General features: G+C 41.7%; 4 protein-coding genes across 5 annotated transcripts in view; 2 read left to right on the top strand and 2 right to left on the bottom strand.

Moving 5' to 3' along the window:
- Window positions 1–27,471, bottom strand: part of zgc:112334 — a gene marked incomplete at its 3' end in the record, with an annotated part of 817,035 nt that overhangs the window by 535,408 nt on the left and 254,156 nt on the right.
- Window positions 1–27,471, bottom strand: part of prkar2ab (protein kinase, cAMP-dependent, regulatory, type II, alpha, B) — a 773,085-nt gene that overhangs the window by 535,406 nt on the left and 210,208 nt on the right.
- Window positions 14,796–21,541, top strand: LOC100535282 (olfactory receptor class A-like protein 4). Its single transcript, XM_087303677.1, has 4 exons — window positions 14,796–16,226; window positions 18,148–18,411; window positions 18,491–18,736; window positions 20,832–21,541. The coding sequence occupies exons 1-4, from the start codon at window positions 15,969–15,971 to the stop codon at window positions 21,054–21,056; spliced, it is 993 nt and encodes a 330-aa protein (XP_087159803.1). The 5' UTR covers window positions 14,796–15,968; the 3' UTR covers window positions 21,057–21,541.
- ora3.1 (olfactory receptor class A related 3, tandem duplicate 1) lies at window positions 22,022–27,185 on the top strand. Of its 2 annotated transcripts, none has more exons than XM_087304840.1 (4): window positions 22,022–25,477; window positions 25,644–25,907; window positions 26,486–26,740; window positions 26,813–27,185. In XM_087304840.1, the coding sequence occupies exons 1-4, from the start codon at window positions 25,220–25,222 to the stop codon at window positions 27,029–27,031; spliced, it is 996 nt and encodes a 331-aa protein (XP_087160966.1). In that variant the 5' UTR covers window positions 22,022–25,219; the 3' UTR covers window positions 27,032–27,185. The 2 variants fall into 2 exon arrangements, with proteins under 2 accessions (XP_087160966.1, XP_087160965.1); XM_087304839.1 differs by having other exon boundaries at window positions 24,123–25,477; window positions 26,396–26,740.

The raw sequence follows: 27,471 nt of genomic DNA, 5'->3' as shown, positions 1-27,471 counted from the left end.
AGGGTGTGTGCGTGTGGTGAATGCTCATCATAACCCTTGTGATGTCATTAGCCCTGTTGAATGCTTTGTAGTCCCCAAAGTTTGTTCGCTGTAGGCTTTGCTAAGCTAACTCTGTAAAACATTTCCCTTTGCATTGAACTGTGAGCGACTTACAGTCAGAGATGCTGTTCATGTCCACACAGCTACATACACAACATTCATTCATTCATTCATTCATTTTCTTTTTGGATTAGTCCCTTTATTAATCTGATGTTGCCACAGCGGAATGAACCGGCAACTTATCCAGCACATTTTATACACAGCGGATGGCCTTCCAGCTGCAACCCATCACTGGGAAACATCCATACACACTCATTCGCACACATGCACTACGAACAATTCAGCTTACCCAATTCCCCTATAGCGCATGTGTTTGGACTGTGGAGGAAACCCACGCCAACACGGGGAGAACATGCAAACTCCACACAGAAACACCAACTGACCCAGCCGGGACTCGAACCAGTAACCTTCTTGCTGTGAGGCGATGGGGCTACCCACTGCTCAACCCTGCTCAACCCAGTACACATCAACTAAAGTTTAACATGATATCGTAGTGGACCACCCCTTTAATAAAAGTGCATATTGTGTGCTCATTAATTATGACCAGGGCCAGGCAGAATCTTCATTTCTTTAAATTAAAAGTAACTATGTACCTTTAATTTAATGTTATCAAAGCCCAATCAGATGCACTGGTTTGAGAAATGTTCCTCTTCTATATGGCGTGTACTCTTTCATGCCGAGCACTGTATATTCCTCTTTATCTCTTTTGTCTGTGATGTCTGTGTGTTGTGCTCTAAACCCCTCCCCCATCAAGAGTGGCCACGCCCCTCAATGCCGATTGGCTGATCAGTCCACATTTGCATTTTTCAAATATGGCTTGCAGCAGCTTGAAGGCAGCATCTCAATAAGACGTTCTTTGTTTTGGAGAAAGCCTCGGTGTGTAGTGCACCTGTACTAGTCTGAGTGGGTGTCAGTGCTGTGTGTGATTGGTGTTGGTCTAACGTGAATAAACCGACTCAAACCTAATCTGTGCTGGACTTCATTTGACTGCATTAAGATGAAGCGCAGACATGTGGATCAGACACATCCCAAAAGCCGGAACAGCAAAAAATATCTCCTACTGAATAATTTAGGATGTGCGGAGATATTCCTGCTATGTGGAGCAGTGGAGAGGGAAGATCCGGTCAACCAGCATGGGTCATTCATTCAGTCATTTTCAGCTGAGTCCCTTTATTCATCAGGGGTCGCCACAACGGAATGAACCACCAACTATTCCAGCATGTGTTTTACACAGCCGATGCCCTTCCAGCTGCAACCCATCACTGGGAAACACCCATACACACTCATTCACACACACACTCATACACTACGGCCAGTGTAGTTGATCAGTTCCCCTATAGTGCATGTGTTTGGACTGTGGGGGAAACCGGAGCACCCACACCAACCCACACCAACACGGGGAGAACATGCAAACTCCACACAGAAACACAAACTGACCCAGCTGGGACTCAAACCAGCCACCTTCTTGCTGTGAGGCAGTTGTACCTGCTGCACACCGTGATGCTCACATTGCCTTCAACACATGAGTTGATCCTGTGAGGGTGAGAGGGGTGTGTTTGGGCAGGTATGAGGTGAACGCTGGAGGTGCGCCTGCTGTTGATCCACTGATTAACTCTGGCTCACTTTAACCTGAGCGTGTGATTTACATATGCAAAACTCCTAATATATGACCCCCCCACCACCCCCTGTGCACTTTATCACCATGACAACAGGCACCAGCTGGACCTTTACCATGGCAACGTAATGGGACGAGATAGAGTTGAAGTAATGATAAATAATGAGGGTCTGCGGAGAGAGAGAGGGGGGGGGAGTTCTGATCTCTGTGAGTGAGTGTGTGACGTCCCGAAAGTTCCCCTGTGTTTAATAATTGGGTTCTGCTGGATCAGGGAACGGGACCGTATGAACACACAGCAGCTGAAGTTTCCTGTTGTGCTGTGAATGAGCAGATGAGCGTCTCTCTGCAGTGTGTCAGAAGAGCTCTCCATGACTATTACACACACACACACACACACACACACACACACACACACACACACTCTCCAGTGGAGGATTACTGAGACTGAATGACCACAGCTGCAGATCAATACCAGCGTGTGTGTGTGTGTGTGTGTGTGTGTGTGTGTGTGTGTCTGTGTCTGTGTGTGTCTGTGTGTGTGTGTGTGTGTGTGTGTGTGTGTCTGTCTGTGTGTGTGTCTGTGTGTGTGTGTGTGTCTGTGTGTGTGTGTGTGTGTGTGTGTGTGTGTGTGTGTGTGTGTGTGTGTCTGTGTCTGTGTGTGTCTGTCTGTGTGTGTGTGTGTGTGTGTGTGTGTGTGTGTGTCTGTCTGTCTGTGTGTGTGTGTGTGTGTGTGTGTGTGTGTGTGTGTGTGTGTGTGTGTGTGTGTGTGTGTGTGTGTGTGTGTGATTTGTTCAGTTGTGAAAACAGTGAATTGGCTCTAAACAAAACGATGATGATGAGTTGAGAGCGGTAACCGGGGAGTTGCTATGGTGTTCTGGGCTGTTTCTGTGCTGTTGCTATGATGTTTTTGACCAGTGACAGTGGTGTTGCTATGCACAGTAGTTTTTTTGCACAGTAACCAGGGTGTTGCTATGGCATTGCTATGGTGTTTTGTACCGTTTCGTGGTGTTGCTTTGGCATTGCTGTAGTGTTTTGTACTGTTTTGCGGTGTTGATATGGCGTTGCTATGGTGTTTTGTTTGATTGCAGTGGTGTTGCTATGCACAGTAGTTTTTTGGTGTTGCTATAGAGCTGCTGTAGTGTTTTGAGCAGTCTTAGGGCTGTTGCTAAGGCATTGCTATGGTGTTTTGTACCGTTTCGTGGTGTTGCTATGGCGTTGCTATGGTGGTTTGTACAGTTTCAGTGCTGTTGCTATGTATTTTCTGCGTTTTATTGGGCTGTTTCAGTGGTGTTGCTCTGGTGTTTTTTACAGTTCTATTGGTGTTGCTATGCTGTTGCTATGGATTTCTTTGACCACTTACTGTGATGTTGCTATGCACAGTAGGGACCAGGCTGTTGCTATGGAATTGCTGTAGTGTTTTGACCACTCTTAGTGCTGTTGCTATGGCGCTGCTATGGTGTTTGGCATGGTTTTGATGGTGTTGCTACGGCGCTGCTATGGTGTTTGGCATGGTTTTGATGGTGTTGCTATGGCGCTGCTATGGTGTTTGGCATGGTTTTGATGGTGTTGCTATGGCGCTGCTATGGTGTTTGGCATGGTTTTGATGGTGTTGCTATGGCGCTGCTATGGTGTTTGGCATGGTTTTGATGGTGTTGCTATGGCGCTGCTATGGTGTTTGGCATGGTTTTGATGATGTTGCTATGGCGCTGCTATGGTGTTTGCCATGGTTTTGATGATGTTGCTATGGCGCTGCTATGGTGTTTGCCATGGTTTTGATGGTGTTGCTATGGCGCTGCTATGGTGTTTGCCATGGTTTTGATGGTGTTACTATGGCGCTGCTATGGTGTTTGGCATGGTTTTGATGGTGTTGCTATGGCGCTGCTATGGTGTTTGGCATGGTTTTGATGGTGTTACTATGGCGCTGCTATGGTGTTTGGCATGGTTTTGATGGTGTTACTATGGCGCTGCTATGGTGTTTGGCATGGTTTTGATGGTGTTGCTATGGCGCTGCTATGGTGTTTTGTACGGTTTTAGGGGTGTTGCTATGCTGTTTCTTTGTCATTTAGGCAATTTCAGGGGTGTTGCTGTGCTTTTTCTATTGTAACTGAGCTGTTGCTATGGTGTTTTTTGACCACTTACAGTGGTGTTGCTATGCACAATAGTTTTTTGCACAGTAACAAGGGTGTTGCTATGGAGTTGCTGCTTACCGTTTTTCGTTTGTCTCCCGTATTTCAGACCCATCTCTCGTATTGTCTCCCAGAAAAGCGGCTAGCTTTTTGGTTTAGTCCTCATGCGCACCGAACCCAACGCGCAATCATCTTCATACCCGATCCCCACTCTTCAGTTCGTGCGCACCCCCCATCCCGCTTCCATTCTCCCCCGATCCTCCCCCACTCTTCACTTCGTAAACTTTCTTTCCACGTCTTTTGGGCTGTTTCTATGGTGTTGCTATGGTGTTTTGGACAGTATAGCCATCCTTGAAGTCCATGTGAAATCTAAATGGACAATGTTTATGTTGCTAGCACATGATTGTTATTTTAGGTGCACGTTAATCCAATGTTTGTTTTATTAATCTTCGATCTGAGCATCTGCTTTGCGTTTGGATTGGCTCCTTCTATGATGCTGTCAGTTTGACGATTCAGACACAATTTTCTTAGCCACGCCCCTCTTACCGTTAGTTTGCTATGAGGGAATGATGTGCAAAAAGAAAGCCCCGCCCCTCTACTCAATATTCAGTTTCAGTTGAAAGCACATCAACATACAGAAATAAAACACTCAGCAACTTCTGGATCACACACACATTAATGTCGGTATAGTGTGTGTTTCCGCAGTGTGGATGTTTTTCTGTGGGTCTGCAGACGTGGCCTGTTTCTGTGGCGCTCCGCTGGAGTGTTTTCTCTTCTCTCTGACAGCGTGACTCTCATTACGCTCTCTCCTTCGCTGACGGTGATGTGTTATTGTGTGTGAGCAGATCTTCATCATGACGGTGTCCACTTGACCTGACAGCTGATGCTCAGTAAACACACACACACACTCACAGGTTGTTTACAAGATTCAGCATCAGCCAGTGTTCCCGCTTTCTTATAAGATGATGCATAAAACATCTCTTGTGTTTGTGTTGTTCATGAGAGTAACGCAGATCCCTGCACATTAGTGTGTATGTAAATGTATGCAGATGAGGTCAGCGCTCAGCGACTGTTGCTGGAAGATGATCCTGCTAAATTTTGAAAATCAACACACTTGTATGGGGAAATTACACATAATTTTTGATAATTTAAGCAAATTTGTGCTTAAAACAAGCAACTGGAGTCAAAAATATGAACATTTTTGTTTTTGATTTAAGTATTTTCCAAACTTACTTAATTTTGATCAATCCTAAAGTAAACAACACTTAAAAGCTTAAATTGTTTCATTGTTTAAATTCAGTTACAATGTTACAAAAACATTGTATTGAATACAGTTCCTATGGTGTTTAAATCAGTCATAGTTTGATGAATATGGTTCCTATGGTGTTTAAATCAGTGAAAGTTTGTTGATAGTTTGTTGAATATGGTTCCTATGTTGTTTAAATCAGTGAAAGTTTGTTGAATATGGTTCCTATGTTGTTTAAATCAGTGAAAGTTTGTTGAATATGGTTCCTATGGTGTTTAAATCAGTGAAAGTTTGTTGATAGTTTGTTGAATATGGTTCCTATGTTGTTTAAATCAGTGAAAGTTTGTTGATAGTTTGTTGAATATGGTTCCTATGTTGTTTAAATCAGTGAAAGTTTGTTGAATATGGTTCCTATGGTGTTTAAATCAGTCATAGTTTGATGAATATGGTTCCTATGGTGTTTAAATCAGTGAAAGTTTGTTGATAGTTTGTTGAATATGGTTCCTATGTTGTTTAAATCAGTGAAAGTTTGTTGAATATGGTTCCTATGTTGTTTAAATCAGTGAAAGTTTGTTGAATATGGTTCCTATGGTGTTTAAATCAGTGAAAGTTTGTTGATAGTTTGTTGAATATGGTTCCTATGTTGTTTAAATCAGTGAAAGTTTGTTGAATATGGTTCCTATGGTGTTTAAATCAGTGATAGTTTGATGAATATGGTTCCTATGGTGTTTAAATCAGTGATAGTTTGTTGAATATGGTTCATACGGTGTTTAAATCAGTGAAAGTTTGTTGAATATGGTTCCTATGGTGTTTAAATCAGTGATAGTTTGATGAATATGGTTCCTACGGTGTTTAAATCAGTGATAGTTTGTTGAATATGGTTCCTACGGTGTTTAAATCAGTGATAGTTTGATAAATATGGTTCCTATGGTGTTTAAATCAGTGATAGTTTGATGAATATGGTTCCTATGGTGTTTAAATCAGTGATAGTTTGTTGAATATGGTTCATACGGTGTTTAAATCAGTGAAAGTTTGTTGAATATGGTTCCTATGGTGTTTAAATCAGTGATAGTTTGATGAATATGGTTCCTACGGTGTTTAAATCAGTGATAGTTTGTTGAATATGGTTCCTACGGTGTTTAAATCAGTGATAGTTTGATAAATATGGTTCCTATGGTGTTTAAATCAGTGATAGTTTGATGAATATGGTTCCTACGGTGTTTAAATCAGTGATAGTTTGTTGAATATGGTTCCTATGGTGTTTAAATCAGTGATAGTTTGATGAATATGGTTCCTATGGTGTTTAAATCGTGTATGTGTATGTGTGTGTGTGTGTTTGTGTGTGTGTGTGTGTGTGTGTGTGTGTGTGTGTGTTTATGTGTGTGTGTGTGCATGTGCGTGTGTGTGTTTGTGTGTGTGTGTCATTCTGAGCTGTTAATTAGATCCCCAGTGATGTGCGAGTGTCTGCAGGCTGATCCTCCGGTTGGGTCGTTGCGCTGTGAGAGTCGATGATCTGAATGACCCTCCACACAGCTCTTCTCCCATAATGCACTGCTCTTATCACAGGACCGCCGCCAGCTCTTATCACCGCCAGCTCTCTTCAGCTGGAAAATTGCAGGTCGCTGATGGCCAGGATCCTGATTAAAGTCGCAGTTTCGCCTCTTTAATGTGTTTCTGTGCTGTGATTAACAGCTCGCCGCCATCGGGCCGCTCGTCAGCCGCTTACAGAGTGTGTCGATGGAGATGTGTGTGTGTGTGTGTGTGATTAATGTGTGTGTGTGTGTGTGTGTGTGTGTGTGTGTGTGTGTGTGTGTGTGTGTGTGATTATACACTCCAGCACTGCAGTGGTTGTTTGTCATGATGTCCACAGCAGAATAATTCACAGACAAGCAGACAAATTGACCGCATCACGATCAGACAGGACTCCAGTCTCTCCGTCAGATACACCACAGAGCGCTGCTCACATTCAGCTGTTTTCTCCTGAAATAGATTACACTTATAATGATTACAATCATACATAACTGGGCCACATTTGCCACTTTAGGTTCAGACCCAGATTACCCTTAAATGACTATGCCATATACCACCTGTGGCCCACATCTGACCTCCATCATCTGGGCCACATTGATCCTTTTCCACATGGGCCACGTTAGGCTCAGATTTAGATTTTATTTTGCCAAAAGTGCCAAATCTTTGCCGTAAATGACCCATATATGAATTTGAATCTTAGGTCCTCCTTTGCCAGTGTACAGGTGGGCCACTTCAGACTCACATTCATTTTGTCTGGACCGAAGGAAGACCACCAGTCCGCATAACTGCCTAAAGTGGCCCACATTCATATGCTATCTGGCATAACATGAAATTTGTATCACGTAATTGGCAAGTGTTCGCACATACATCAATTTCTTGTTCTTAGCTATTGCCTTGATAATAGAAAATATGAGATACTCCAAAATTTTTTTTTGTAATTTTACAGTTTATTTCTGGCAGCTGGGGTGCCAGGAAAAAAAAGTAAAATAACGGTCTTTAAATCACAGAAGTTTACCGTAAAATAACAGATATTAAATTACAGAAATTTACCAGAAATTTAAATTTAAGGACATTTTTTGTAATTTAATATCCGTTATTTTACGGTATATTTCTGTAATGCAATGGCCGTTATTTTATGGTATATTTCTATCATTTAACAGCCGTTATTTTACGATATATTTCTGTAATTTAACAGCTGTTATTTTACGGTATAATATGTAAATTTAACGGCCGTTATTTTACGGTATGTTTTGTAATGTAACGGCCGTTATTTTACAGCATATTTCTGTAATTTAATATCCATTATTTTAAGCTATATTTCTATAATTTAATATCCGTTATTTTACGCTATATTTCTGTAATTTCATTTCTGTTATTTTACGGTATATTATGTAATTTAACGGCGTTATTTTACGGTATATTTCTGTAATTTAATTTCCGTTATTTTACGGTATGTTTCTGTAATTTAACGGCCGTTATTTTACGGTATATATTTGTAATTTAACAGCCGTTATTTTACGGTATATTTCTGTAATTTAATATCCGTTATTTTACGATATATTTCTGTAATTTAACGCCGTTATTTTACGGTATATTTCTGTAATTTAATATCCGTTATTTAACGATATATTTCTGTAATTTAATGCCGTTATTTTACGGTATGTTTCTGTAACTTAACGGCCGTTATTTTACGGTATATTTCTGTAACTTAACGGCCGTTATTTTACGGTATATTTCTGTAACTTAACGGCCGTTATTTTACGGTATATTTCTGTAATTTAATATCCGTTATTTTACGGTATATTTCTGTAATTTAACGCCGTTATTTTACGGTATGTTTCTGTAATTTAATATCCGTTATTTAACTATATATTTCTGTAATTTAACGCCGTTATTTTACGGTATGTTTCTGTAACTTAACGGCCGTTATTTTACGGTATATTTCTGTAACTTAACGGCCGTTATTTTACGGTATATTTCTGTAACTTAACGGCCGTTATTTTACGGTATATTTCTGTAATTTAATATCCGTTATTTAACGATATATTTCTGTAATTTAACGCCGTTATTTTACGGTATGTTTCTGTAACTTAACGGCCGTTATTTTACGGTATATTTCTGTAACTTAACGGCCGTTATTTTACGGTATGTTTCTGTAAGTTAACGGCCGTTATTTTACGATATATTTCTGTAATTTAATATCCGTTATTTTACGGTATATTTCTGTAATTTAACGCCGTTATTTTACGGTATGTTTCTGTAATTTAATGGCCGTTATTTTACGGTATATTTCTGTAATTTAATATCCGTTATTTTACGATATATTTCTGTAATTTAACGCCGTTATTTTACGGTATGTTTCTGTAATTTAATGGCCGTTATTTTACGGTATATTTCTGTAATTTAATATCCGTTATTTTACGATATATTTCTGTAATTTAACGCCGTTATTTTACGGTATGTTTCTGTAATTTAATGGCCGTTATTTTACTATATATTTCTGTAATTTAACGCCGTTATTTTACGGTATGTTTCTGTAATTTAATGGCCGTTATTTTACTATATATTTCTGTAATTTAACGCCGTTATTTTACGGTATATTTCTTTAATTTAACACCGTTATTTTACAGTATTTAACCGTATAAACTGTTCTAAACTGTAAAATTACAGATATATTTTTTACAGTGTAGTCATCATGTATGACAGTTGCCAATGAGCTATATAGGAGTCGTATCTTGTATGTACATATAGGGCTTATATGTGGATATAAAGAAGCAATACAGGATATGTGTTATATACATGATCTATATATGACATCCAGTCTCCACGCTGGAGTTTACTCATGGCCGTGACGCAGCTTCAACATTTATATTCAAACCGGAGGACTGAATTTGAAGGAAGTAACGCAAAAACAACCAATTTTCACTTGTTGATGAAACATATGTATTCTACCAGTGTTTATAGCAGCGCAGGACACATATGACTGTCAACAGCTCAACACGTGTTCTGGTGTTTCCTGACCCTTTTGAAACACAGCTAGTGGTCCTGAGTGAGTGTTAGCGGTGGTGTTTGCATGCTGTTAACCTCTGTCATATCTCCATCTCTCCATCTCTGTCCGTCACGTCTCCTCCAGTCTCGTCACTCTCTGAAATCAATGCTCTCCGCTGGTTTTGACTCTGGTAATGTCTGTCAGCGTGAGATTTAAAGCTCAATGTTCTTAAAGTCTGAACCTGAGTGATCTCAGCTTTGTTCTCTCTCTCTCTCTGTCTCTCTGCTGAAGAAAGGAATAATGAAAATGTCATTTTTTCCTCTCTGCCGCTCCACTATTTCCACTCTGCCATTTTCTCGTCTCACTAAAGGTCTCTTTACGTCAGCACAGACTGACAATCTTCTCTCGCCCGAGGATCTGTTCATCCCCGCTGGAAGTCTTTCTGTCTTTGTGCTTCAACTCTTATTGGAGATTAATTTCCTCTGCTGGTAATTGTCTGAGAAGTGCATCACTCCTGTGTTTAACGCTCACTGTGGGGTATAGGATGTGTCTGGTTCTGGGTCCGGTTCTGGAAACACATCGACGTCTCATCTGACATTTTACTGCAGCTCAATTACAGCTTGTTTTTGCCTCAATCACAGCTTTGAATCTGCTCAGATCCGACCATCGCCTTCAGTTTCCAGAGAGTTCTCCAGCACACAGACACAAAGACCAGCTACGAAAACACACACCAGTCTGATAGATAGATAGATAGATAGATAGATAGATAGATAGATAGATAGATAGATAGATAGATAGATAGATAGATAGATAGATAGATAGATAGATAGATAGATAGATAGATAGATAGAAGGATGGATGGATAGATAGATAGATAGATAGATAGATAGATAGGTAGATAGATAGATAGATAGATAGATAGATAGATAGATAGATAGATAGATAGATAGATAGAAGGATGGATGGATAGATAGATAGATAGATAGATAGATAGATAGATAGATAGATAGATAGATAGATAGATAGATAGATAGATAGATAGATAGATAGATAGATAGATAGATAGATAGAAGGATGGATGGATAGATAGATAGATAGATAGATAGATAGATAGATAGATAGATAGATAGATAGATAGATAGATAGATAGATAGATAGATAGATAGATAGATAGATAGATAGAAGGATGGATGGATAGATAGATAGATAGATAGATAGATAGATAGATAGATAGATAGATAGATAGATAGATAGATAGATAGATAGATAGATAGATAGATAGAAGGATGGATGGATAGATAGATAGATAGATAGATAGATAGATAGATAGATAGATAGATAGATAGATAGATAGATAGATAGATAGAAGGATGGATGGATAGATAGATAGATAGATAGATAGATAGATAGATAGATAGATAGATAGATAGATAGATAGATAGATAGATAGATAGATAGATAGATAGATAGATAGATAGAAGGATGGATGGATGGATGGATGGATGGATGGATGGATGGATGGATGGATGGAAGGAAGGAAGGATGGATGGATGGATGGATGGATAGATAGATAGATAGATAGATAGATAGATAGATAGATAGATAGATAGATAGATAGATAGATAGATAGAAGGATGGATGGATGGATGGATGGATGGATGGATGGATGGATGGATGGATGGATGGATGGATGGAAGGAAGGAAGGAAGGATGGATGGATGGATGGATGGATGGATGGATGGATGGATGGATGGAAGGAAGGAAGGATGGATGGATGGATGGATGGATGGATAGATAGATAGATAGATAGATAGATAGATAGATAGATAGATAGATAGATAGATAGATAGATAGATAGATAGATAGATGTCATTGTTTTTTGTCAGTGCACTCCTTCAGTCACGTCTTTTGTCATTGACCAATCAAATGAAAGCAGAGGCGGGGTCTCCACTGACGGACAGCAGCGTTTGTGTTGTCAAGTCGACTACAGAGACTTTCAAAGATGGACAAGAGACTAGCGGACGCTGTTTCGAGTCATTCTGAGCTGTATGACTTCCTGAATATCGAAACATTATTGAATATTACAATTATGACAATATCGACAGCAGCGCTCGTGCACAATACACAGCTGATTCAGTGTTGCCTAGAGTCTTAAAACGCGCAGCACACTACTGTGTTCGGTGTGATACTTACACTGCAAAAAAACGGTTTTGCCTTGTTTTAGTCCAATAAAATCAGGAAGCATTTTCTAGAGCAGCAAAACATCGTCTAGTGTTCAGAAACGAGTGAAGATTAACTGAGTTTTCTCAAGACCAGCTGAAATGAGCTTATTCTGTGTGGGCAGATTATTTGGCTTTTCTCCTTTGGGTGAGGCAATTAATACTTCATTAACACCACTTGTTTGTGTTTGGCCACATGTGCTCGGCTGTTGTGTACCGCATCAGTAATGTGTTTACTGAGTTCTGTCTTTTAAAAACACACTTTAATGCATTGAGCCACAAAGCATCTTTTCTTCTGACATCTACTGCAGGGGGAAACACTAATTACTTCCAGACACTTCCAGGATATAGTCTGTGTTAGTAAATGCAAGGCTGTTTCAGAAATCCAGGCATAACAACACTGCAGACGACTGTACTGTAGCCTACAGCTCATCAATCTGTCAGATTCTGGAGTCTGTTAAAGTTCTAAATACAAGTATACGTGATCAGTCAATTATTTTAATCACATTTATTAACAATAAAGACTTGAGTGGAAAGTTACGTGCACAACATGCACCCTGTTTTTAGTTTTAGCCCCAATAGTGTGTCTCTTAAAGGGTTAATAGTGCAGCTGAGTGTAAATGAGACTGATCATCATCAGATCTGTGTGTGCTGTCAGTCATGTTGAGCGCAGAGTTCAGTTTGATCACTGATGAGTGTGTGTGCTGCCACCTAGTGTTCATCAACCATCACCACCACACTGAGCTGATCATCCTGAAACTGAGATCACACAGAAAACCCCTCCTCACTCCAGTTTTAGGAGAGCGCTTCATTATTTCACCTCTTTAGTTCACATGTCTGGATTTAATGCTTTGTTATGGACTGAGGAAATCAGCACAAGACATCTCCCAGTTAATTCATTAATTCATTATATATATATATATATATATATATATATATATATATATATATATATATATATATATATATATATATATATATATATATATATAATGCAGTGTTTTTGAACCATACTATAGTAAAATACTTCAATTAATCAGTGGTGATACTACAGTTGCTATGGTAACACCGCAACTATAGTACTTGATCTGTTGTGGCGATTCTACAGTTGCTATGGTAACACAACAACTATAGTACTTGATCTGTTGTGGCGATTCTACAGTTGCTATGGTAACACAACAATTATAGTGACTGATCTGCTGTGGTGATTCTACAGTTGCTATGGTAACACAACAACTATAGTGACTGATCTGCTGTGGTGATTCTACAGTTGCTATGGTAACACAACAACTATAGTACTTGATCTGTTGTGGCGATTCTACAGTTGCTATGGTAACACAACAATTATAGTGACTGATCTGCTGTGGTGATTCTACAGTTGCTATGGTAACACAACAACTATAGTGACTGATCTGCTGTGGAGATTCTACAGTTGCTATGGTAACACAACAACTATAGTACTTGATCTGTTGTGGCGATTCTACAGTTGCTATGGTAACACAACAACTATAGTGACTGATCTGCTGTGGAGATTCTACAGTTGCTATGGTAACACAACAACTATAGTACTTGATCTGTTGTGGCGATTCTACAGTTGCTATGGTAACACAACAACTATAGTAATATAAACAAATGAGTCAGTAGTGTAGTTGTCTACAGCTGTAGGGTATATTACACTGCTATACTCCACAGTTTACCGTAATTAAACTAAAGTACACTCCAGTCTATACTAACCCTGCGCCAATCATAATGGACCAATCATAACGGGTTAATTTCAATCTATCGACATGTGGAAGCGTCTTCATTATCTGATCACCGCTGTTTTCTCAACCATCTTGTTTGTTTAGTTTTTGAAATGAAAGATAATTCTGATTATTGAATCACGTTCATAAAACCACCAGTGGGAATTTATGCGCAATTCTATACAACTGCAGTTCACTGATTGGCCAGCGGTGGCGCCAACTAGCACAAGTTTCTGAATTCCACGCGCAGCCTCTTTAACGTTCCTCATAATATTAGCGTTAGCGTGTTTTACCTGTCGATGACTGTTTTGTCAGGTCGCCATGGAAACGGCCCAGATCCTGTTCCATCGCTTCTTCTACTGTAGGCGTTTGTGAGACACTGCGCGGAGGCGAGACATCTCTAAACTAGCTGAGTCTGCCTCTCACCACTTGTGACCTCTCGTGACGCAGACGGTCACCATGGCATGTCTTCAGCTGGCGTCTAAGATCGAGGAGGAGCCGCGGCGAGTTCAGGATGTGCTGAACGTCTTCCAACACCTCAGACACAGGTGACACTGTTGCTCACCTGCACTACATGTACAAGTGACGTTTATTAATAAACTAATGTCAAGAGGATCAAGTGCTTATGATTGATCACAGCTAGTCCTGTATTATATACGATATATGCCACAAGATCCCCCTGGTGGAGCTGGAGAAAGAGTCTGGGGTTCTCTCTTAAGACCGCTGCCCCCATGACCTGGCCCCAGAAAAGTACAACGTTACTGACAACGTTACTGACGACATCAAGTGTTCATTATTCTCTAATTATTCACCAGCCCATCATCAGTTATTCCTTACATGGTTAATCTCTCAATATTCCTCAGCATCTCCTGCAGAAACCCAGAAGAACCATGAATCTCCACTGTCACATCTGGCGCTCAAGAACGTCTGTCAAAAGATCTGGAGGAGAGACATGTGAGTGAGTCTCCTGCTGTCTGAGAGTGTCTTGATTTCTTACATGTGTTCTGTCTGCAGTCTGATGTGCATCTGGATGTTAAACACAGTAGTGGACGGCAGCAGGTAGTGCACTAGTGTTTCCCTTTCTCTCTCAGCAGGAAGCGCAGTGATGAGCGCCATAACACCCGCTGCATCCGGTCGTCTCCCAGACGCAGGTAACAGCTCACCTGCAGCACACACACCTGGATCTCACCTCACAGGACAGGTTTACCCAACGTCTATCTGTCTTCCAGACACAGTCGCAGTGTCTCCTCTCCGTCTACATCCCACAGACACCGACAGCGGGAGCAAGTGCTGAAAAAAGGATGATGTCATCAGGTGTAAAGGGGAGGGACCCAAAACCGACCAATCAGACCGCATCTGTAAACCCTCTTATGCTGCCAGTGTTGGGGAAGTTACTTGTAATAGTGTTAGATCGTGGTCTTGAGTTACTACTTTTCAAGGAAAGTAACGTGTAGCAGCATTTTTCAGTACTTTTTATATCTGGGCTGGGTTTGCCTGTTTGATGGAATATAATTAATAAACAAACAAGTTTTGAATGACTGAAGGAAAGGTAGATTCATGACTGCACAGTTGAGCTCAAACAAAACAAACAGGCCCTAAACTTTCTTCACAAGTTCAACATTTTCCGTGATGTTTACAGTATTCAGAGTTTTTCATTTCACAGCTGCTGTTCACTTTAAGGGACGCTGTGACTCTCTTTGTGCAGGAGAGATGAGTAAACATGTTCACATGAAGCAGAACTACCTCTAGTAAGCACTATATAGACACATCTGACTTCTCCCGAATTCATGTCAGACAGTACATGAGGGAAAATGAGTTTATTTTTCTTAAAGATGAACTCTGGATGAGTTTAATGTCATTAATTATTTGTATTGTGACTTGTGAGCAATGCCTTACTAGTTACTTCACAAAAGTAATCTGATTACATAAGTCACATTACATGTAGCGCATTAGCTCTGTACAGCCTTTTAAAAGACAAGAGTTTAATAAATTCATCCCTTTTAAAAACTGTGAGACTCTTTAGTTTTTTGTTTTTTAAAAACCTGTAAAAGTTAGCATTAGCAAGCAGCAAGGAACAGTTTGTTTGGACCCCTGATATTAATCCCTATGGGATGGAGGTGCACACGCTAATGAATTAGGCTGCTAACTAGTGTGAGCTTAATGAGTCTGGTGGGAACAGCGCGTCCCAGGTGTGTCCTAATGCATGTGTATCTCTGGTGGAATCTCGCCGGCCCCTCATGGTATCTTCTCCTTCAGCGGCAGGACCAGGATGGATGGCGTGTTGGGCTGATATATATGTGGTAACTGTGGTGATGAAGGTATGAGGTCACCGAGACGTAACAGAGAGACGCTTCATAAATACTGAAAAATCTGCAGCATTTGCAACACTCTATTGATAAAGAATGGCTACTACGGCAAAACCCCTGACCGTCTCGCAGCGCGCACTTTCATCTCCGCTCTATATCGCGTTTTACGTGATTCTGGTGCTGCTGGGGAACTTGGGGAACAGTTTGGTCATCGGGGTGGTTGGCGAGGGCCTTCTGCGGGAGCCGGGAGTCGCCCGCAGCTCTGATATTATCCTGGTCAACATGGCTTTATCCAACCTGATGGTGTCGTTGACGAGAAACTCTCTTCTGGTGATTTCCGACATGGGAGTGCAGGTATGACAGCGTGATGGATGAGTGCTTGAAATGAAGTCGGATGATGATGATTCAGGGTAAATTGATGCTTGAAGAAGGAACATAGTACTTAATAATTTATGTGATACACACGGTTGATCTTCAGACCGCTGATAAGAGCAAGAGGTACAGTCGACAAGTCCAGTCCTATTGTGAGATGTAAGCAGGAGGACATCTAATACAGGTATACAGTACAGTATCTCTGAAGTGGAGCAATACATCTCATCAAAAAATGTGCACTGATCGTTCTTGTCTTAGGACAACTTTGAAGAAGTCGTTTAATCCATTTCTAATGTTGACTACTGTATACCTGTGCTAGACTTCAACTTGTTTAGATCCTAAGTTAAGCTAATTTAGCTTTGATAAAATTATTTCAAAGTTTTGGAGCTGTTAAATCTCAAACTAGAAAGCAGTGGACCCGTGCCTAGGCTGGAGTAAAAGTGCCTGAAGGAGGTGCACAGAGGTTCCCTTGTGCAGGGATTTAGATTGGTCCAAGGCAGAGGTTAAAACAGTCAGGTCAAAGCAGACTGTGTGAGAACTACCACAATCCTTCTCTGAGATTGGACAAAATAATACAAGTTGTTTAGATAAAAGCCAAATATGCGGTCAATGCAAGGTTCTCTGTGGAAATTGATTCTGTTTATTTCCACCAAGCTTCACGTATCGCTTCAAAAACAGAACATTTTCCATTATTTAGGTAGGAATAAGGACTAGATTCGGTTTTCCAAAATTGGATGAGAAAAGGTCAACAGGAGTGGTAAACCTCTGTGTATGTGGGACAGCCGTGCCCCAACAGTTATAGAACTGGACTTGTGATAGAAAGGTTGCAGGTTTGAGTCCCAGCACCAGCAGGGATTGTGTAGTGTTGGGAGTGAATAACCAGTGCTCTCACCACCCTCGATACCACAGCTGAGGTGAGCCCCTTGAGCAAGGCACCAAACCCCCATCTACTCCCCCCAGCCCACTGCTCCAGGTGTGTGTGTGTAAGTTGGTTTGGATAGAAGCGTCTGGTAAATGCTAAAATATAAACATAAGGCAGATGTAGAACAATGTCTACAGTCAATTTAGCTTGACCTTGGTTATGAATTTATGGCATCTCTTTAATTTTATGGTATCTTTTGTTGAATATAATTTACACTGCAGCAACATGGTTACTAATTCTCGTAAAGCCTGGTTTATACTTCTGCGTCAAGTGACCGGCGTAACCCACGGCGCATGCAACGCGCGTAGCTGTGCATTTACACTTCTGCTGCTGTCTCTGTTGGTCTGCATTAACACTTCTGAAGCGCTAGTGGGCAGTGAGGTGTAAATGTTCCTCTGTGTCGAGTTTCTTCACTGCTGTTTTGTTTTTTTCTGAACACTTCCGGGATGTACAAGTGGCTCAAACTCGCTCATTTTGAGGCAGGAACCGGCGGACGTGCAACAACTTTAACTATGAGGTAAACACAAAACAAAACTTTCCATCCGGAGCTCCTTCACGGGACTCCACACTTGTAAACAATCGCTCCATCAGGCTCGCGCCATTCACGCGGCTCTCGGTCCCGCCCAGACTCGTCAGCGCTACCATGCCGACCAATCACAGAGCTTGCGCTACGTGACATTGCGACGTGTAGTTACATTTTTTGAGTGACGGCCACAGCGTAGGGCTATGTGTCAACGCGCAGGCTGCGCTGTAGCATAAGCGTGCGATTGACGCAGTTGTATAAATCAGCGTTTAGAATTAGGGTTAGTGTAAGTTGACATTCAGGAGAATGTTTGGTCTACTCACAGTCTTCCAGTGCTCTGATGAGAATTAGCTGGCATGTAAATTAAAGTCAACTAAACGTGTAAAAAATCAAAGTAAAGTAATTATAAATGTGTTGATGTGTGTTCAGTCTGAAATCATTACCTTCTTTCCTCGCAGGTTTTCCTCAATAGAAACTGGTGCCGCTTCATGATGGGCATCTGGGTTTGGGTCCGCTCTGCTAATGTCTGGTCGACGTTCTTTCTGAGCGCGTTTCACTTCCAGACTCTGCGTCGGGTCGCTCCTCCTGTCTCGAATGTGCACGGTCACCCCGGACCCCCACGATCCCTGATATTTGGCTTGTGCCTCATCTGGAGCCTCAACCTGATCTACTCCATCCCTGCCTTCATCTTCTCCAAGAACGGAGACGCAAACTCCACAGAGGTCAGTCCATCTCTTTAGCGGTCCCTGGTTGAGTTTGACATGCGAGTTCCTTTACTTTAACCTTTGACCTCTCCTGCAGACGCTGATGTTGGTGAGCAGCACCACTCGGCCACTGCTGGGCTGCATCTGGAACTTTCCTTCAGCCTACAGTGGCCTGGCCTTCGCCACCTCCTCCATGATCCTCCATGAGTCCATCCCCATCTGCCTGATGAGTATCACCAACATGGGCTCCCTGTTGGCTCTGTATGCTCACGGTCAGGCTCGGAGAGCCGCCAAGAAGAGTTCGGTGGTCTCCCGCATCCCTGCAGAGCGACGGGCAGCAAAGGTAAGGAGATCGTCAAAGAAGACTCAGGTCTTAAACTTAAAGTATACTAACTTTTTTGGTCTATCCAGGTGCAATCTCTTGCTAAACGTTAACCTTTCAGTACTTTCCAACTGTATTGCACAATCCCTGATCTACATGCGCATCAGTTCAGTTTCATTTGTGCTGTCTTTCTTCAACTATTGGTGGTTGAAGCAGTTACTGCAAGACAATGCAGGTGCACATGTGGACCCTTAATAAAATCTGTCAGCACATGCACTGTTTCGATGCTAAATGATTGCTATGTGAACGGTACACTGACCAGAGTTAGGGTTAGGTCATGTGACTGTAATGTTAAGTATCACTAGGCTTCAACCCAGATCTTAATATGATGTAAAGATTACACATCGATGATGATATTCATGTCCTCTATCTGCAAATTATTTGGCTTCTGTGCTTTCTCTTGCTGGACAAAGAGAAACTGCGCGATGATGTCATCAATATTTATGGTTACTTTTATTAATAGAGATTACTAGAGCTTGATTTTTACCAACAAGATGACCTCAATGTTTCATAAACCAGTTAAAGTCTGGTTTGGGTTTTGGTGGCTTTGTCAAATCTGTCCGGACGATAGAAAGGTTTACTCCAAGGTTCAGCTCCACACACGGCTGATCACACTCACTGGAAACTTCAGGGCTGAACTGTGTTGGACTGGACTAATCAGCACTGCCCCAGACCCGAACTCTAATTGTGTAATGATGATGTCATTTCCTGTACTAATGATCATCATGGATCCTCCATTATGGCTGCGATCCTTTGGGAAGAGGGTCCGCTGGGAGTTCATGAGCAAGTCAGCTCATGTTTGAGGATAGAACTCTTACTACATTGCATCAATAAGCATTTCCATTACACCTTTACGCAATTTTTGAGCAATATTAGTGTCAACTCTTGGCAGCATTAGCATTATCCACTTGTTTTCAAACTAAATTCAACCTAAAATCGTAAATAACTGTTTCCAAAAATCACGTCCACATGCATCACACTTAACACATTATTATTTCTCACAGAGGGAGACTATAGAAGCTTTATTAGCAAATCATTATGCATTAATGCAAATTTACATAAAGGACTAATAAATTAAGATTGTATTAAGACTAAAGCTGCACTCACACTTTTCTCCCTATAGACTTTCCTTTATACACACCCGAATGCGTCAGATCGAAAACGCAAGTTCGTGCGTCAAATTTCGCAGTTCACTTCGTTGCAAAGTTCAAGCTGGGTGAACTTTGACCTGTGAAATCGCATCACATAACCTCTGGACAGAAATTTAAAACATGGTGCAGTCACTTAATGCCTAATAAACTTGTTTAATCCCGCCCCTTTTGACAGCGCCGTACGACAGAATTTCTTACGCACAAACTCTAGTGTGAGCGCAGCTTAAGTTCTGTACCTTGTTAATATATCTCTACATCCAAGCATTAAAGAATGAAGTTAACCACAGCTGCACTATATTAAATCATTATTATTCCTCAAAAGTTATTTTTAATTAGCGTTATTAAGGCTACTAAAGAAATAACACAAATATTTGAAGCTCTTGTTTTAGTTTTAACATTTAATAAGGCAGCAGTATTGAACCGTGGCCGCACGTTTGATAAACTCAGTCTCTAAAGAGTTAAATAAAATTAAATAAACTAAATATAAACACAGTCTCTGCATCGCTAAAAAAGCATTAATATTACGAATTCACCTGCTTAACCAAATGCAGAATATCTTTTTAACTCTTGTAAGAATGTGCAATGTTTAAAATAAAAAATTCTTTAAGTGGATTCAGATCTACCGAATGATCCTACCGCATCATTAAGATTGATCATATTCTGTAGCATACTCCGAGACACGCAAGTACAAAAATAAATAAAATGTTTCCATTGCAATTTTGAGAAAGTGTCCTTTTTCGAAACCTCATGCGAGCAACTTATTGTTTTTGCGAAATTTACTCATCTGTAATAGTTGTGTTTTTAATTCGGAATTTCAATTTGCGCAGTTTTAAGCATAATGGAATTGCGTTAATAATGCTGTAGAGTACGTGATAATAAAGAGACGTCTCTGTGTGTTTGCGCAGGTGATTCTGGCGCTCAACATCCTCTTCATTCTGTCGTGGGGCACCAGCGTCATCTCTGTCAACTATTTTAACTATAACCGCGGATCGTCCACAGACTGGCTGCTCATCGCCGCTCGTATCGGCAACATCACCTTCATCGCACTTTCACCAATCGTCCTGGCCGTGGGACACCGGAGACTGCGAGCATTTCTAGCGTCAATCCTGACACATTCAATCGCTCTCTGATGCCACCTATGGACATACAAGCTTCAGAAATGAAATATATACATGCAGTCGAGCACGAAATCATACCGTACTCCCAAATTCAACAAGTCGGAATTTAAGTCAGAATTTGCCAGGGGTATGAATAGTTTTGGGCTTGACTGTATAATATATATAGCCTTTTATTTATTTCTAATATATCTATTTTCAGCATCATCAGGTATATGTAACGTGTCACATATTTATTTTTAATAAAGTTGCATTGATTACCCAACAATGAAAGCAGTTGTGTGGCATTTAAAATCCATTGCTTTATTTAAACTGGTGCACCAAAACGGATGCATTAAATTTAGGTTTATTAATTTATGGCATATTAAATGCACCTTATAGACATGCAACCAGGTAGAGACGTGCAAACATTAGAGATAGAGTAGATCATTCATAATCAGGACATTCATTCACTTATTTTTCGGCTTAGTCTCTTTATTAATCATTGGTCGCCACTGCGGAATGAACCGCCAACTTATCCAGCATATGTTTTACGCAGTGGATGGCCTTCCAGCTGCAACCCATTACTGGAAAACACCCATACACTATGGCCAATTTAGCTTATTCCATTCCCCTATAGCACAGGTGGACTGTGGGGGAAACCGGAGCACCCAGAGGAAACCCACGCCAACAAGGGGAAAACATGCAAACTCCACACAGAAATACCAACTGACCCAGCCGAGACTCAAACCAGCGACCTTCTTGGTGTGAGGTATACTTCTTTAGTATCTCGGGTTAACTGTGCAGCCTGATTCTTATGATAGACTAACCCAGCGTGTCTTATATTTACCCAGCAGGTTGTTCTTTAGTCTTCAACATTGGAGCCAAGCACTAGACGGATGCCTTAATCAGGGACATGTAAGAGTTCCTCATCTTGTGCTTCATCTACTGATGTTTCCTGCATCAGAGAGTCTGAGTCCCATTGACTGCAGTATTGAGTTGTGTTGTTATCTCCGAGCGCAGCTGTGAGGCTCTGATGAGTGTGTGCTGCCACCTAGTGCTCATACTGCAGCATCGCCACACTGGACTGACCATCCATCAGCAGATAACTGAGATGGATCTTTTCAAGAGGGATGCCTTTCAGAGCAGTTGAGTTCATTTCGCATGTGTGAATGAAATAAATCAGCTCTAGGTTTGCTTGACTGTCATGAAAAATACTGTCATTACCTCAAATGAAGATTTGTGGTTAATAGTTCTGCAGAGATTTGCTCAAATCAGCTGCGGCCCTTCAGGAATCCAGTTTGTGACCTGTGCTTTAGCCCATTAACAGGTACACAAGAAATTCTTCTGTAAAACTGTGTTTCTGAGAGCGGACTGAGCTCAGATGACCCATTCACACACATCGACTGTGTGGTTACAATGCCTGTTACAGGTTTACCATAGTTTAACCGTGGCATTTGCCGTAAAACTGATTATACAAACAGTAATCAATACGGCAACAATAAAACACTATTGACATCAAACATGGCATCAAGAAACATGTCGATCTGATGTCAGAGACTTACATCTGTTGAACGCCCACACACTGATGCTGTTTGACCTCCACAATAACGACACGGAACGGTTGAACACCTGAAAGCTTTAATGCCGGATTACACACTTGCACTGGATTTTCATTCATTCATTCATTTTCTTGTCGGCTTAGTTCCTTTATTAATACGGGGTCGCCACAGCGGAATGAACCGTCAACTTATTCAGCATGTTTTTACGCAGCGGATGCCCGTCCAGCCACAACCCATCTCTGGGAAACACCCACACACACACTCATACACTACAAACAATTTAGCCTACCCAATTCCCCTATAGCGCATGTGTTTGGACTGTGGGTGAAACCAGAGCACCTGGAGGAAACCCATGCGAATGCAGGGAGAACATGCAAACTCCACACAGAAACGTCAACTTAGCCGAGGCTTGACCCAGCAACCTTCCTGCTGTGAGGCGACAGCATTACCTACTGCGCCACTGCGTCGCCTGCACTGGATTTAGTGTTTGTAAAATGCATTTAAACTACCTGCATGTCAAAACGACGTTAAATTAGCATCGAAAACGCATCGAAAGTTAGTTCTTTTTTTTTAGATGTTTTAGATTGTTATTTTTGATTTTCAGGTTGACATGGAGCATGCTGGGTATAAAATAAGCATGGTTAGTTATCATAAGGGGCGGACCAGGGTTTTTATTAATCAATATTTTTGGAGTTTTTCACCTTTGTTTGGAAACGGCAGTAGAGGTGGCAGTATTGAGAGAAGGGAAGGGTTGACAGAGGACCTCGAGCTGGGAATTAAACTCGGGTCACCGTGAGCACCATGGTGCTATATGTCGCTGCACTAAACCACTAGCCTATTGGCACCGACAACCAGCGACATTTTTTATACGATAGAGAGAAAATCGCAGTTTGTGGAAAACACTCAAAATTTACATCCGCCTCAATCTGATCAGTCTCTCGCTAATGCGGAAACTAGCATCACACATTACAGCGTCTGACACGAGATCTGTACATCATTCTGTTTGTTTTTATTCGTAAACCTTTATAATGTGAATAGTTGTCTGTTTGTGCTTCGAGTTTAAAGGGCAGCGCTATTTCACCAACCATTACATTCACCACAATTCACTGTAGTCGCCATGAAAACAGAATGTGCTCTTCTTATTTTCTCATGTATATACTGTGGTAGATTTAGTAATTATTTTATTTACTTATTATTTTGTAAAAATTTATTTGCCCTTGAGTGTGTGTGAACGTGAGAGTGTATGGGTGTTTCCCAGTTCTGGGTTGCAGCTAGAAGGGCATCTGCTGTGTAAAACATGTATTGGAATATAGCTGTCCGCTGTGGCGACCCCTGATTAATAAGCTGAAGGAAAATGAATGAATGAATTTGCCCTTGTGATCCATAATCAATTAACCTTCCCTGCTCTGACAAACCACTTTTCTTAGATTCCTGGTCACATGGAATGCCTTTAGGGCGGAGCTATCTGTTCGTTAAGGCAGAACGAATGCTATTTGGGGCGGGGCTATCAATCTGCCAGGGCGAGGCTATCAGTAGTTTGGGGTGGGGCTTTCAGTCCTTTAGGGCGGGGCTATCAGTGCGTGTCTCATCCATTGGTCAATCTTCCTTCATTTTGTTAGCAGTCTGTCAATCCAATCGCTTCCTAAATAATGAAATCCTGCACCGCCCTACATTTTGTTTCTCATTTCAGAACCGCGTCAACATAAAGTTCCCTTTTTAATAAATCATTGTTATTAATAGTATAACATAAATATGAACACAAATGACAAATCTGTCAAATCTGTTAATAAACAGTGTTGGTGGAACGTTATTTTTAAAAGTAATATATTACATTTTTCAGTCACTTAAGGGCTTACGACTTTAATATACATTACTTTAGAAAAAATAACTTTTTCCAACAATGTTCCAACATCTTTCCGGAGACTGTAACTGAAATGTTCCGAAATGTTTGTGGTTTAATTTCCCAAATAATGTGACACAATAACTCAATGGTGGCGGATCATGAACTTCTGCATCATCTAAATCGACCCTCAGCATTCATTATTCTCAGGATCAATAGTTTGACTCAGGATGCTCTATCAAATAGAGTAAAAAGTGCAAACAAAGTATTAAATGGCAGCTCTATCAGCTCGAGCGTGTGCTAGTACGGACCTTCTTAAGTGTCTTTGGACCCACACTCTATGGGATTGTGGTGGGTTTACTAATGAATTAGGCTGCTTACTAGCGAGAGTCTAATTAACCTGGTGGGGATAGTTAATCCCGCGTGTGTGAGGACGCAAGCTCAGCACATTGATCCCAAAACATCCATATCTCTGGTGGAATCTCAGCTGCCATTCACCGCGTCTATGACAGCAGGATGAAGCTGATGCTGCTTTGGGCTGATATTCTGTTGGCAACCGGGACCTATAAAAGGGGCTTGTGGAGAGAGGGAGACAACGGGGATGGAGAAATGACAACATCCAGACCTTCTGAGAGACGCTCCAATGACTGAAGAACATGACAGTGATCGTTGAAGAACTCTAGAGCGAGGATTAAAGAGCACTCTATTGATCCTGAAAGGACACTACTGATCACTGAATAACATTCTTTTGATCGTTGAAGAACCCTTCATTGCTTCATTGGTGCAAAAGAAGGAACATGGCACCTCAAAAGAAAACCGTGAACATCAGTCAGCGTATCACTTCATCTCCGTTCTACATCGTGATGTACGTGGTTCTGGTGCTGCTGGGGAACGCGGGGAACACTACAGTGATCGCGGTGGTCGGACAGAGCCTTCTGCAGGAGACGGGAACCGTGCGGAGCTCGGACGTCATTCTGGTCAACATGGCTTTCTCCAACCTGATGGTGTCGTTGTTGAGAAACACAGTCCTGATGGTGTCCGACCTGGGAGTGGAGGTACGTCTGGGGGTAGTTGATCATGAGTAGAGAATTGTTGAGGGACTGAGGTCAAGGTTCAATCTCTACAGCTAAACCATAAACCTGAACCCAACAAATTCATTGAGGAGATACGTCAATATCTTCTGTAATAACCACTCTCTAATGTTCTGTACATCTCTTGCAGATTTTCCTCAGTAGAGATATGTGTCAGTTCATGATGGGCCTGTGGGTTTGGGTCCGCTCTGCTAATGTCTGGTCGACGTTCTTTCTGAGCGCGTTTCACTTCCAAACCTTGCGTCGGGTCGCTCCTCCTGTCATCAACCTGCACGGCCCTCGCGGACCCCCACTATCCCTCATCCTGGGCTTCTGCCTCATCTGGAGCCTCAACCTGATCTACTCCATCCCTGCCTTCATCTTCTCCAAGAACGGAAACGAGAACTCCACAGAGGTCAGTCCATCTCTTTATTCCAGGGGTTTACAGTCCTGAGTCAAGAGTGGACTACTGCAGTTCTCTTTATTTTGGGATCAGCCATTCAGCTGTGTCCTGATTACAATTGTTCAGACTTTTAATGTTGTACGTCAACATGATCATTTTACTCCTGTCTTGCGTTTGCTTCACTGGTTGCGCTACAGAGGGGATTTAAAAATGTTACATCTTTACTTCTTAAGACTATCTTACCTTTCTGCTCTCTTGACTGAGCACCAGCCAACCACATCACTTCACTCATCAAATCAGAGACTTCTGTTCATTCCTAAGTTTAGGCTACAATGTCGAGGATATCACCATATTTTGTAGCTGCTGCTAAACTTTGAAATGATTAGCCTCTTTCCATTAGACCAGCTCCATCCCTGTCTGTTCTGAAATCTAAGATTGTCCTGTTTGACAAAGCTTTTACCACATGCCTGCTTGTTTTTGTGTTTGGATAAACACTGCAGGACAGTGGGTGTCCAGGATCAGCACCGAACATCTCTAGATTATTGTTCAGCTGGATAAGCCTGACCGTGTACCTCTGGTGTGTCCTGCAGACGCTGATGTTGGTGAGCAGCACCACTCGGCCACTGCTGGGCTGCATCTGGGACTTTCCTTCAGCCTACAGTGGCCTGGCCTTCGCCACCTCCTCCATGATCCTCCACGAGTCCATCCCCATCTGCCTGATGAACATCACCAATCTGGGCTCGCTCTGCACGCTGTATGCTTACGGACACAAGCGCACTGTTGCCAGTCAGGGTGAGGACGCTCCGGTGGTCTCCCGCATCCCTGCAGAGCGGCGGGCCGCTAAAGTGAGTACAGACACTCTATCTGCAATTGCTGAGTTGGGCTGAACAGCACTAACAGAACCTTTGTTTGCACAGGTGATTCTGGCTCTCAACATCCTCTTCATTTCATCCTGGGGCACTAATGTCATCTCGGTCAACTATTTCAACTACAACCGCGGACAGTCCACAGAGTTCCTGCTCATCATTGCTCGATTCGTGAACATGAGCTTCATTGCATTTTCCCCCATCATCCTCGCTGTGGGACACCGGAAGCTCAGGGCCTTCATAAAGTCAGTCCTGTCGCATATAATCTGACTGTCCGGAAACTGTGTCTCGGCATGTAAATCTGCCTGTTTAGTTCGGGCATGCTGGTCGGATGCAGAGAGGACTTCATCATGTTGTTGTCATGTCTGAGATCCAGCTCTGTTTTTGTTTGACTGATTAAATAAAAAATGCACCTCTGTAAATCAGCTTGGAGGATTTTATTCCTATTCCTATGTATTTGGGAGGGGTGGAGTAAGGGCTATTACAGGGGGCCAAATCAAAAACGGGGACTGATGAGATCCCAGGGTGGACCAGATAGAGGAAACAGGCCACACCCCCTTCCCCACTTTTAAAGTAGCCCTGAACCTATGTGGCCAAGAGTCCTTCTAGAGCAGGGCTGCCCAAACTGTCCTAGAGGGCTGATGTCCTGCAAAGTTTAGCTCCAACTTGCCTCAAGACACCTGCCTGGACTATTCAAGTATGACTAGTAA

The sequence above is a fragment of the Danio rerio genome, chromosome 22 (genome assembly GCF_052040795.2).
Source record: "Danio rerio strain M-AB ecotype USA chromosome 22, GRCz13ab, whole genome shotgun sequence".
NCBI classification, from domain to species: domain Eukaryota; kingdom Metazoa; phylum Chordata; class Actinopteri; order Cypriniformes; family Danionidae; genus Danio; species Danio rerio.
This window is presented reverse-complemented; position numbering and strand designations above follow the sequence as displayed.